This window comes from Leuciscus leuciscus, assembly GCF_965113295.1.
Source record: "Leuciscus leuciscus genome assembly, chromosome: 10".
NCBI lineage: Eukaryota > Metazoa > Chordata > Actinopteri > Cypriniformes > Leuciscidae > Leuciscus > Leuciscus leuciscus.
The window spans coordinates 44,487,211-44,501,362 of NC_138734.1; the positions used below are offsets into that span (position 1 = coordinate 44,487,211).

A 14,152-nucleotide genomic window follows, 5' to 3' on the forward strand; every position below is an offset into this window, starting at 1 on the left:
TTACCCAGGAATGACATTTTCATGGGGAAAAAGATCTGATTCACCAAAAAAAGTGGTTAATTACATTCTTGAAATGTGTACATGTCATTGCATTACATACACAACACTCTAATAAGTATAGAAAGTCCTAAAATTTGAATTTTTTTGGCAGTTTTATTTTTTTTCACATCTTAATCCTTATCCGTCATTCACCCAGGTAATGTTAGCACACAAGTACAGCTTTAATCTACTCGAATCAGGTAAATATGAAACTCTCCAAAATAGCCTCTATCTGTTAAGATTAAGTGTTAATTATGAACACAAAAGTAATAGCTGCTTTAGCTCAAATCGCGCAAAAGAAAATGCTTTCCAAATGTGCATATACTGGCACTTTGCATTTTGTTCCGATTCCTAATTTGTCCCACTCGTTTCTTCCTGATTGCTTTTAAACACGCACCACCATGTTGTATTTTATCGTTCAGGTAAAATCCTGATAGAGTATTAGTGCACCTCTCCTCCACCGTTCTGCGCTATCATTCTTGTCTGGACTAATATTGATGATTTATTTGATTTGCCAGAAGATGTAACCAGCGTAGAGTGAGACTTTAGTGCTTAACAAGAAGATCAGAAGAACACCAGAAAGTAATGTCCCTCAACTAGAGATGCACCGATATGAACATTTCGGCCGATAACCGATAATTCTTTATATGCTGAAAGCCGATAACCGATATTTTGGCCAATAAATCTAAATCTAAAATGTAATCAAATTTTTGAGAGCCTGATTACAAAAACAAGTCTTTACTAAAACAATCCATTATTCATCAGCTTTAATATATCAGATACATTTTTCTAATCGGGCCGATAACGCTAACATTAAAAATGAACATATATCGGCCGATACTGAGACGGTGGCCGATCTATCCTGCATCTCTACCCTCAACAGAAGATCAACCAACATCCAGGACCTTAAAGGTGTGATTTTTAGCGCATCTAGTGGTGAGGTTGTGAATTGCACCCAACAGAAGTTACGGTGGCCGACAGGAAGTGATGTCGTCGTCTGAGACAGCAGAGAGTCGCCAGTTAAACAGTGAGGTTTCTTTACAAAGATAAAGAAATGAGGTTTACTTAATTATTCAGTAAAACGATATGTTATTGCGAATGTTATTGTTACTTGTTCATTATTGTGTCAGGGTTTTATTCGCTGACTTAAGCTCGCTTCTTATCATGAAGAACGACATAGTGACGAAACGCGTTTGTCCGCTCAGGGCCACCGTAGAAACATGTTGATGTAAGCGGACCCGCGGTGTGTGTAGAGAGAAATGCCTTTGTAAGGCCTTTATACAACACTGAAAACCCAGTTATGAATATGATATTGCATTTCTGTCAACAGATCCTCCTAAATATTACACACTGCACCTTCAAGAAACACTGTATTCTGATCTTTGCACATGAATAAGTTGTAAATCTCAACAAATGATCTATCATGAAGTTATTTGGAAATGCAGGATCATTTGCATAATGATATTACTCAGAGAAAATTGTGCAACTGTTGTACACTGTAAAAAAAAATCCTAATTTTACAGAAAATAACAGATTTTTTGACGATCATTTTCTTTAATTTTAAATTGTACTCAAAACACTGTAAAATTACAAATAATATCTGTAAAATAAAAATTCAGCTGTTATTTTAGGTATTGTGACATTAATGACAAATTACAGTGATTCACATTTTTTATACAGAAAATTGATTGTATTTTTCATACAGTATTTTTTCTGTTTTCTTAAATTACATAAAAATGTATGTAAAATTACAAATATAATCTGTAATTTAACAGAAACAAAACAATTAAATGATAAAATGGTCAAATGACTGTCAGCTCCCCAAAAAACTGTAAAACATCCTAAATTAAATAAACTGAAAAACACTGTTATTTTACAGGTATTTCCTGAATAATCACGATCAAATACCTTCATTGTAAAAAAAGGGTCAAATGACTGGCAGCTGCGGCTGCCAAACAAAAACCTTAAAATTAAAGTAAAATATGCTACTAAAAAAAAAATGAAAAAAACACTGTTATTTCACAGGTATTTCCTGCATTATTATGATCATATACCTTCATTGTAAAAAAATCTTTAAAAAAGGGTCAAATGACTGGCAGCTGCGGCTGCCAAACAAAAACCCTAAAATTAAAGTAAAATATGCTAATTTAAATAAAGTGTAAAAAACTTTAAAATAAATTTGATGTCACCATGATTGAGATCAGTGTCTGCTTTAGTTGGGCTCATGACCCTTTAGTTTATAGCTTTTGTTTTTCTCTGGCTGCTTTAACTGTGTGTTTGATACACGTTTGTTATAGCAATAAATGCTGGAAAAGATATCAGATGATCTTGGTCATTCATTGATGATGTTATAGTCACCATATGATGATCTGATTCACTGATGTGTCTGTCAAATCTTTCAATATATTAGCTTAGATTAGATATGTAGATGAAATTTAGCTTTATACAAAGTCTATAATTAGTGTTGTAATTCTTCACATAACCCTTGAAGTATTGTGACATCAGTATTATAACAATCAGAAAAAGAAAAAAAGTTTTGAGCTGGTTCATTTTTTTAGTAGTATAGAGACATCAAGAATCAACATATGAATCTCAACAATGGTGACAACCAACAAAGCCTTTTTGTGACTTTATAGTAATTCAGATTTGTTTTCATTGTCACCATTGTTGTGATTCATACGCTGATTCTTGATGTCTGAGTGAGTCTATATGATCCTGTCAAAACATTTTCTGTATAATGACTTCATAAAATCTGAGTATCACAGCACTGCAGATTTACTGTACCAGTTTTGTCATGCAAATTGAACAACTAATATTTAATGACTTAAAATCTGATATTTCACTTTAAGTGGTATTAATAAAGCAGGACACTACATGATGACTATTATCACTAAAAGTGACCAACATCTTCTGATCTGAGTTTCTCTTGGATTGCTATAATTACAAATATGCATCAGAGACACACAGTTAATGCAGCCAGAAAAACATTAAAGTTAAACACTAAAAGTTCAAGAGCCCAACTAAAGCAAACACTGATCTCCATCATGGTGACATCAAACTTTATTCTTTTCAATAAAACTTCAACTTCTAAACCTCTGTTGATTCTCAATAAGAATGTTAGTATGAAAGAAATAAAGTCTGGATTGTAATGAGTGAAGATGCTGAGATCCTGAGAGATCTGGCAGTGTTTAATGTTTCTTTTGGGGTTTAAAGTGTTTCTGTATGGTGTGTTTCGTGTGTCACCATTGTGTTGAAGAGTAGAGCCTGAGCTTCAGTCCAGGATGAGTAGAGAAACACTGATGATATGTTGAAGAGTAGAGCCTGAGCTTCAGTCCAGGATGAGTAGAGAAACACTGATGATATGTTGAAGAGTAGAGCCTGAGCTTCAGTTCAGGATTAGCAGAGAAACACTGATGATATGCTGCATGTTGCTTTATTTAACAGACAGTAACTGTGTAGTTGCTGATGCAGTGACGTATAGTCACAGCAAATCATGCATGTAATTAACTGCGTGTTTTGGTAGATTAAGTATACTTAATACATGAATGTGTTGCTTTAATACATACGTACAATTTGGATTAAACAAAATTGTATGGACAAAAGTGGATAAATTACATTTGATACAACTAGGTTACTGTAAATGAGAAACAAAAAAACACACCTTGCAATCAAAACATTAAAAAATATTGTTACATTATTTTGCCAGTATGTTTGTAAATATTTTTTTTAAAACATCAAATTGGTGGCTTATTATATTCCGTAAAATAATGTTAAGTGTTTTTTTGTTTCTCATTTACAGTAAGCTAGTTGTATCAAATGTAATTTATCCACTTTTGTCCATACAATTTTGTTTAATCCAAATTGTACGTATGTATTATAGCAACACATTCATGCTTGAGTTTGGTCTTAAATGATTTGGCTTATTTAAACGAACAAGAATTTAAAGCAGAACTCGGTAACTCTAGCGAACTCTAGTCACTTCTTCGCTGATTTTCCCTTTTGTTGTCGCATGTTTTCCCCACGAGCTCCCCCTACAGCTGTGGGGGGGCGTATATTTCACAACAAGGTCGTAAAAACTCATTTGCGGCGGCCTCCTCCCCCTCTCTACCGCTGCTCATGTGCGTTTGTTTTGATCGGAGCAAGCCAACTGTATCGCGTGGAGCTATGTCTACCGAGGTGGGTAATCTGGTGATACATCATACATGCGTGTGTGTTTATGTCGAATTGCCGTAAAGCAATTTGTGTTTCGCGCTCGTTCTCGTTCTAGTTCTCGCTTCTCACGAGACTTCCAATTTCTAACTTGCCGGGACGGTAGTGTTGCAAGTTGCAAGGTTGGTTTTCCGCCTGGGAACGCTGGGGGGAGCGGGGAAAGTCACCAATATCACCAGAACAGGTTGTTTAACCATCCAAATGATTTCTAGACAGTTTTATTAAGTTAAAAAAGTTACCAAGTTCTCCTTTAAGAACAATCACACCAGGATATATTATATATTTTAAAAAGTGTTAGCCCACAGATACATTTATGAGGGTTTATTTAATTTATTGCATTCAACAAATGATAACAATTTGCAACACCAAGGCCATGGGTTCGATCCACAGGGAAAGCAAGAACTGATAGGAATGTAAATGTGTGCCTTGAAATGCAATGAAAGTCGCTTTGGATAAAGGCGTCTGCCAAATGCATAATGTAAATGTATGGGGCTCTAGCTTTGGGAAGGTGTTCTCAGGTGAGAGCGTATTCGAACGTGCCCTTCTCCAGCCCCTCGAGCCCGTCGCCCCAGCTCGAGGACGGCATGCTACTGTAGGGGTCCAACAGGATAAGGAAACACCTGACGATCAACAAGCCCAGAAACACCAGCAACATCCCCACAAACGCGAAGGCCGTCTTCTGCTCCAGGCTCAGGGAATAGGCCATGATGTCTCCGCTGCTCATGGCCGCCAGACTGTGGTTGTAATGAACGCTACACATGTTCCCGGACGAGCCCCTTCATCCTCACGCGTCGATATTGGGGATCAACGGGGATGGATGGACACCTGTGAAGGTAAGGGATATTTTAAGGAATCAATCAGACACGGGCTCATTTCAAAGCAGCACTTCATACCTGTTTTGCTTATTTCCATGTTTAAGTTTCGTTAGTGTGTAATGTTGTTGTTTGAGCTTGAAAAACATCTGTAAAGCACAAAGTCCCTGTAAAGGGAGTTACTGATAAGAATGTAAATGTGAGCCTCGAAATGCAATGTTAGTCGCTTTGGATAAAGACGTCTGCCAGATGCATAAATTTAAATGTATGGGGCTCTAGCTTTGGGAAGGTGTTCTCAGGCACTAAAAACGCTGTATTCTGCTGCCTGGCCAGTAGGTGGCAATGTCACTTTGCGCCTTTAGACTGAACACGTAATATACATGTGCATGACGTCACTGTTTTCACAAATTCGTGTTTTTGTAGTTTACACAGAGATAATAAGGGTATCGTTTTCAAAGCGATGTGTGTGTGTGTGTGTGAGTGAGTAAGTGTGTGAGAGTGTGATAGGTGGGGGATCAACAAGGATGGATGGACACTTCTGAAGGTAAGGGATATTTTATGGAGTCAATCAGACACTCGTTCTCAGACCAGCAGCCCATGGGCGAACAAATGGGTAAAATGCATTTGCTATTTAAACAACGCGGCGCAGGACGTAAAAATGAAAACTGCATCGGGCTGAAACTAGCAAAACATGATTTGCAAAGCATGAAAAACATCTGCAAAGTCCCTCTAAAGGGAGTTATTGGGTATACATTTACACAACAACACTAATAAAAACGGAAAGGTTTTTCCTTTGCATTGTTCGTGTACAAATTGTCAAAACGATCCCTGTTTACCAGGATCCACGACAATGACTAAAAACGCTGTATTCTGCTGCCTGGCCAGTAGGTGGCGGTGTCACTTTGTAAAGAAACTATGCACCTTTAGACTGAACACGTAATATGCATGTGCATGACGTCACTATTTTTTACAAATTCACGTTTTTGTAGTTTACACTGAGACAATAATGTGATCGTTTTCAAAAACTTGCACTTTTAAAAACTTGGTTTGCGTTTTCAAGCCACCAAATCGAACGGCCAAAATGCATAACGTTTTATGTTTTAAGTTGAAAACGGTGTCGTGTAAATGTCCCCTATATCAGTGTCAGTGTTTCTGAACTCCTGAAACGCCTCCATTGTACTCTTGAGTTTTTTCCAGGAACGAACACGTCACAATATTCCTCATTTAAATAATTAATACGCAGAATAAAGGGGCGTGGCGGGGCCTGGTTGAGTTAGTTAGTCGTGTGTTAAACTGGTGGTTATGGTAAGGGGCGGGACATTTCCCAAACACACTCGAAGCGTCAATATTTCGTCATTTATGTAACTAGTGGCCAACGAATGGAATCTCGTAGTGGAGCATTGCATAAAATAATAGTGTGAACAATACAGGATACAGGAATATTTTGACTAGATGTACATATGCAAACTTCCTTCAAGTCTTTAATAATCGCTGAAGTGCATGTAAATATGGCCAGTGTGGCACGACAGAAACACTGGTTCTGGTGTGAAAGCGAATGAATGCAGGCGTAGTGAATCATGGAGAAAGTCGTCTTAGGTTGAGGAATTAATTGAATTCTTCTGATGTTATATTCGTATTTCTAAGAGCAAAATTATCAGTAGTGTTCGAGTGAACTATTAATGAAAAGTTCTAACAATAGACAGTGTTCACTGGTGCATCATGACGAATCATTAATGCAAAATTATATCTTCAGTAAACCGGGGGGACGAAAGTGTGTGTGTGTGTGTGAGAGAGAGAGAGAGAGAGTGTGTGTGTGTGTGTGTGTGTGTGTGTGTGTGTGTGTGTGTGTGTGTGTGGTCAAATCACAGAAAAAGGTTCAATCAAGTTGATCAGTTTATCCATGCAGTTCAGGTCAGTTTCTGTCGCGCTGTGAACATGCGTTATGTATCAGATTCATGTGTTTATGTCAGTGTTATAATTAGGGCTCCATATCGGAACAACAACAACAAAATAGCAGGTGGGTAATTTTGTTAGTAACTTCATCACAGATTTTCTTTTTTCCCAGTTTAAGGAATGCTTGCTCACTTTCTTGAAAATTTGCATGTACTTATCCCTTGCAACAGTGATTCCCTTATGAAAGTCATGACATACATCTCGATTTTGACATTTTCTTAAGGAAATATCACGGATGCTTGCCAATGCAAAACCACAAGTCAAAATTGCTTTATTGGCATGACTGTAATAATACAATAATGCCAAAGCTTGGAATACATATAGAAAGATAATAATAACCTAGATATTTGTATGTAGGTAATGTTAGCACACAAGTACAGCTTTAATCTACTCGAATCAGGAAAATATGAAACTCTCCAAAATAGCCTCTATCTGTTAAGATTAAGTGTTAATTATGAACACAAAAGTAATAGCTGCTTTAGCTCAAATCGCGCAAAAGAAAATGCTTTCCAAATGTGCATATACTGGCACTTTGCATTTTTTTTTTTTTTTTTTTTTTTTTTTTTTTTTACCTTTATTTAACCAGGTTATCTCATTGAGATTTAAAACCTCTTTTCCAAGAGAGACCTGGCCAAGATGACAGTGTATTGACAGCGCACAGTAACAAATATAAACAACAAACACACATACATAAACATAAACAATCAGCATAAGACTACTTAAAAAATACATATTAAAAGCAGTGACAGCAATTTATAGCATCTATTTCCAAAGATTTCATGTAATGTTTAAATTGACCAAAAGAAATCAAATTTTGCAACTTCAAATCAATCTGCAATGTGTTCCATGTGGAAGGGGCTGCATAACATCCATTTTGTTCCCATTCCTAATTTGTCCCACTCGTTTCTTCCTGATTGCTTTTAAACACGCACCACCATGTTGTATTTTATCGTTCAGGTAAAATCCTGATAGAGTATTAGTGCACCTCTCCTCCACCGTTCTGCGCTATCATTCTTGTCTGGACTAATATTGATGATTTATTTGATTTGCCAGAAGATGTAACCAGCGTAGAGTGAGACTTTAGTGCTTAACAAGAAGATCAGAAGAACACCAGAAAGTAATGTCCCTCAACTAGAGATGCACCGATATGAACATTTCGGCCGATAACCGATAATTCTTTATATGCTGAAAGCCGATAACCGATATTTTGGCCAATAAATCTAAATCTAAAATGTAATCAAATTTTTGAGAGCCTGATTACAAAAACAAGTCTTTACTAAAACAATCCATTATTCATCAGCTTTAATATATCAGATACATTTTTCTAATCGGGCCGATAACGCTAACATTAAAAATGAACATATATCGGCCGATACTGAGACGGTGGCCGATCTATCCTGCATCTCTACCCTCAACAGAAGATCAACCAACATCCAGGACCTTAAAGGTGTGATTTTTAGCGCATCTAGTGGTGAGGTTGTGAATTGCACCCAACAGAAGTTACGGTGGCCGACAGGAAGTGATGTCGTCGTCTGAGACAGCAGAGAGTCGCCAGTTAAACAGTGAGGTTTCTTTACAAAGATAAAGAAATGAGGTTTACTTAATTATTCAGTAAAACGATATGTTATTGCGAATGTTATTGTTACTTGTTCATTATTGTGTCAGGGTTTTATTCGCTGACTTAAGCTCGCTTCTTATCATGAAGAACGACATAGTGACGAAACGCGTTTGTCCGCTCAGGGCCACCGTAGAAACATGTTGATGTAAGCGGACCCGCGGTGTGTGTAGAGAGAAATGCCTTTGTAAGGCCTTTATACAACACTGAAAACCCAGTTATGAATATGATATTGCATTTCTGTCAACAGATCCTCCTAAATATTACACACTGCACCTTCAAGAAACACTGTATTCTGATCTTTGCACATGAATAAGTTGTAAATCTCAACAAATGATCTATCATGAAGTTATTTGGAAATGCAGGATCATTTGCATAATGATATTACTCAGAGGAAATTGTGCAACTGTTGTACTTGTTTCTTCACTGTTACTCTGATGTTGTTGTTTTTTTCCTGCATGACAGTTTTTCCAGAAGTCTCCCTGCTATCACTGATAGATTCCTGAAACTTCAGCAATCAGTTTGTGGATCAGTAGATCATAGATGCCATTGAATGATTTGCGGTTGTAAAGTGCAGACATTTCTGCGTCACAACTCATAACCTTGACCTTCTTCTCAGTATCAATTGTATTTGTGAGAACTTTCACAACCCGAAGGAGAAATAGGAGATTTTTGTGGTATTTTTTTGTCAGATTATTTTAGTTTGAATGTGGATTTTTTTTAATCAAGCTCTGAATTTTTTACAAAAGGCATCATCCGATTCACACCAAACTTTCTCAACATGACACAATGTTAAAGATACTAAATTGCGAACAGGTTTTAAATATCTTGAACGGTGTTGCCATGACGAGGGATTAAAGTAATGACGAAATATGGAATAGAGGGAAAGCCTTTCAAATATGCTATTAACGCGCGCCTGAAGTTCTTGCCTGAAATATTCCTCTGAGAATATTCCTTGTTGTAATGTCTCTCAGCCATCTCTCTTTCTACAGTCTTTCTTTAAATCTCTCTCTCACTCACTCTCTCTCCTCCCCCTTCATGATGACACGCCCCCTCCTGCTGATTGGCTCGCTCTCTCTCCTCCCCCTTCATGATGACACGCCCCCTGCTGCTGATTAGCTCACTCGCTCTCCTCCCCCTTCATGAGTGGACACGCCCCCTACTGCTGATTGGCTCGCTCTCTCTCCTCCCTCATCATGATGACACTCCAAAAGTCGTCATACGATTCACACCAAACTTTCTCAACACAACACAATATTAAAGATACTAAATTGCGAACAAGTATTAGATATCTTGAATGGTGTTGCCATGACGAGGGATTAAAGTAATGACAAAATATGGAAACTGGAAGAGTGTCATATCTTGTCAATAATCAATTATAAACCATTTCTAAATTAAATAAATAAACACTTTTTATTTTATATAATTAATGCATTATGTGCAAGTTAAAAATAAACAGATTTTGTGCTGGTTGAAAGAAAGAACTCAAATCAAATGTAATGCATAGTATTAGGCCTATTTTTAAATAGAGAAAATATGGAAGAAATACTTCTGGAAGCAGCGCCGCTGATAAAGGTGCAACAAGAATTTACAAGGTAGCCTAAATAAAGTGAATTTTGATTTCATGTTTTAGGAAATAAACTGACAGCAAAAGGAAGGTCCATAATTGTTTTATTCCAGCAGATGAATAAACACAGACCATCTTCAGCATCAGAGAAACACAGTGGTCTTCATCTTCGTCATCCTCACACACACACACACACACACACACACACACAGATGATTCCAGGAGATATACCGTCGCTAAATGAAGGCACAGAATCCAGTCCGAGTAACAGTAAGGCAGATTCACAGCACTAGAACATGAGATGAGCTACGCTTTCATCGGTGCATCACTCGGATCCGGCCCGCGGTTCTCTGCTGTTGTCATGGTGACACACTCTTCTGTCACGCAAACAAACAGAGGTGTCACGATTTCAGACATTACATTCAAGAATTTTCCCTCTCAAAGTCTCTGTGGTTTCGTATCTGTGTGCAGATGTTTTCATAGGCAGTACGTGAAGAGAGCGATTGCAAATATGTGCTAGAAACACAAAAGTCGAGACGATGTTTTCAATGCTTTAAGATTTCACAGCTTCTCAGAAACAGCAGGTTATTTGAGTCCGGTCGGCCTCAGAGATGCAGATCACAGTAAACAGGAGAGCTAGGCCAGAGACGTTCTCTACGCAAACGTACTTCAGTACTAAATGGACGGACAGCATGAATGAACGGGCGATTTTACCCCGTTTACATCCTCACATGTGTGCCATCTTGTTTTCTTTTTAGTTCAAGTCTTTTCTCCTCTTCCCTGAGATGCCCATTGGCTAGATGATGTGACATCATACTACAAATTCACTGTAAAACAAATGATATCCTTCCTCAGTTTTTTGGGTCTTGTTTTCCAAATTTCTAAACATTCTTAAATCTTAAATGACTGAAGATATTAACACCAATGTTACTAGTGTATGGAGTAGAAACAACGAAACCTCTGCATCTGTTTTCAGGCTTTCCCGTTTAGGTCTCTCCAGCGCTGGAAAGCTTTTCAAATATGCTATAAACATGTGTCCTAAAGCTCTTGCCTGAAATATTCCTCTGAGAATATTCCTTGTTGTAATGTCTCTCAGCCATCTCTCTTTCTACAGTCTTTCTTTAAATCTCCCTCTCACTCACTTTCTCTACTCCCCCTTCATGAGTGGACACACCCCCTACTGCTGATTGGCTCACTCTGTCTCCTCCCCATCATGAGTAGACACACCCCCTGCTGCTGATTGGCTCACTCTGTCTCCTCCCCCATCATGAATGGACACACCCCCTACTGCTGATTGGCTCACTCTCTCCCCCGTCATGTGGACACGCCCCCCTACTGCTGATTGGCTCACACTGTATCCTCCCCTTTCATGAGGGGACACGCCCCTACTGCTGATTGGCTCACTCTGTCTCCTCCCCCATCATGAGTAGACACACCCCCTACTGCTGATTGGCTACAAGTGTGTTGTGCTGCTCAGTCCTATAAAGTTTAACAGCATTTCTCAGAAATCGCTAACTTCACCTTTAATTTTGAGCAATTTTTCAGAAAACAAGACTTAATATCTTAAGTCATCTTGAGTCTCAAATAAATGCATCTTGATTTAAGAATGTTTAGATACAGTATTTGTACTGGAAAACAAGACAAAAACCCTTTCTGTGTGTGACGTAGGAGATCTTGATGAATTCTCACACCGTTTGAGGACATTCACGCAGGACGTGTTCTTGTGATCCATCGCAGCTTCAAGCTGACGTCTTTGGCCATTGCATTTGCATCACTGAACATTACGCTTTCTTTTAGGGGACGGTGTGTTCAAAATCTCTAAACATCCTGTGTTTACGTCCCCGTATGATGCGAAGGCTTTATGATTTATGGCGAAGGCTTTGTGCTTTCCTGTAGCTCAAACAGTAGAGCATTGGCGCTTGCAACACCAAGGCCATGGGTTCGATCCACAGGGAAAGCAAGAACTGATAGGAATGTAAATGTGTGCCTTGAAATGCAATGAAAGTCGCTTTGGATAAAGGCGTCTACCAAATGCATAAATGTAAATGTATGGGGCTCTAGCTTTGGGAAGGTGTTCTCAGGTGAGAGCGTATTCGAACGTGCCCTTCTCCAGCCCCTCGAGCCCGTCGCCCCAGCTCGAGGACGGCATGCTACTGTAGGGGTCCAACAGGATCCGGAAACACCTGACGATCAACAAGCCCAGAAACACCAGCAACATCCCCACAAACGCGAAGGCCGTCTTCTGCTCCAGGCTCAGGGAATAGGCCATGATGTCTCCGCTGCTCATGGCCGCCAGACTGTGGTTGAAATGAACGCTACACATGTTCCCGGACGAGCCCCTTCATCCTCGCGCGTCGATATTGGGGATCAACGGGGATGGATGGACACCTGTGAAGGTAAGGGATATTTTAAGGAATCAATCAGACACAGGCTCATTTCAAAGCAGCACTTCATACCTGTTTTGCTTATTTCCATGTTTAAGTTTCGTTAGTGTGTAATGTTGTTGTTTGAGCTTGAAAAACATCTGTAAAGCACAAAGTCCCTGCAAAGGGAGTTACTGATAAGAATGTAAATGTGAGCCTCGAAATGCAATGTTAGTCGCTTTGGATAAAGACGTCTGCCAGATGCATAAATTTAAATGTATGGGGCTCTAGCTTTGGGAAGGTGTTCTCAGGCACTAAAAACGCTGTATTCTGCTGCCTGGCCAGTAGGTGGCAATGTCACTTTGCGCCTTTAGACTGAACACGTAATATACATGTGCATGACGTCACTGTTTTCACAAATTCGTGTTTTTGTAGTTTACACAGAGATAATAAGGGTATCGTTTTCAAAGCGATGTGTGTGTGTGTGTGTGTGTGAGTGAGTAAGTGTGTGTGAGAGTGTGATAGGTGGGGGATCAACAAGGGTGGATGGACACTTCTGAAGGTAAGGGATATTTTATGGAGTCAATCAGACACTCGTTCTCAGACCAGCAGCCCATGGGCGAACAAATGGGTAAAATGCATTTGCTATTTAAACAACGCGGCGCAGGACGTAAAAATGAAAACTGCATCGGGCTGAAACTAGCAAAACACACTTGCGCGAGTCGCGCCTGCCGCTGCATTGCACCGCGTGAATGATAAGGGCCTATTTTCTATTTTGCTTATTTCCATGTTCACCTGTCTTTTGTGTGTAATGTTGCTGTTTGAGCATGAAAAACATCTGCAAAGTCCCTCTAAAGGGAGTTATTGGGTATACGTTTACACAACAACACTAATAAAAACGGAAAGGTTTTTCCTTTGCATTGTTCGTGTACAAATTGTCAAAACGATCCCTGTTCACCAGGATCCACGACAAAGACTAAAAACGCTGTATTCTGCTGCCTGGCCAGTAGGTGGCGGTGTCACTTTGTAAAGAAACTATGCACCTTTAGACTGAACACGTAATATGCATGTGCATGACGTCACTATTTTTTACAAATGCACGTTTTTGTAGTTTACACTGAGACAATAATGTGATCGTTTTCAAAAACTTGCACTTTTAAAAACTTGGTTTGCGTTTTCAAGTCACCAAATCGAACGGCCAAAATGCATAACGTTTTATGTTTTAAGTTGAAAACGGTGTCGTGTAAATGTCCCCTATATCAGTGTCAGTGTTTCTGAACTCCTGAAACACCTCCATTGTACTCTTGAGTTTTTTCCAGGAACGAACGTCACAATATTCCTCATTTAAATAATTAATACGCAGAATAAAGGGGCGGGGCGGGGCCTGGTTGAGTTAGTTAGTTGTGTGTTAATCTGGTGGTTATGGTAAGGGGCGGGACATTTCCCAAACACACTCGAAGCGCTCGACCAATCACAACACACTGGTCCAGCCAACCAATCAGAGCACAGTGTGCTTTTCAGAAGGAGGGGCTTCATAGAGACAGGAAGTAAACAGAGCGTTACTGACAGACTGGGAAGAGAGGAGCCGCAACAA

At 39.1% G+C, this 14,152-nt stretch overlaps 1 protein-coding gene and 1 long non-coding RNA gene across 3 annotated transcripts in view; one reads left to right on the forward strand and one right to left on the reverse strand.

The window, feature by feature from the left end:
- LOC309507966 overlaps positions 1-14,152 on the forward strand; it is a 113,590-nt gene that overhangs the window by 14,485 nt on the left and 84,953 nt on the right. The window lies entirely within an intron of this gene.
- Positions 10,347-14,152, reverse strand: part of ctxn2 (cortexin 2) — a 9,197-nt gene continuing 5,391 nt past the window's right edge. The window contains exons 2-3 of one of the 2 annotated variants that reach the window (XR_014209216.1): positions 11,653-12,583; positions 10,347-11,443 (exon numbers count right to left, since the gene is read on the reverse strand). Coding sequence is in view for 1 of the 2 variants with exons in the window: in XM_082182033.1 (XP_082038159.1) it covers positions 12,273-12,518 (246 nt within the window). In the remaining variant the exon portion in view is untranslated. Of the gene's footprint in view, positions 12,584-14,152 lie in introns of both variants that reach the window. The other variant, XM_082182033.1, reaches the window with a different exon arrangement.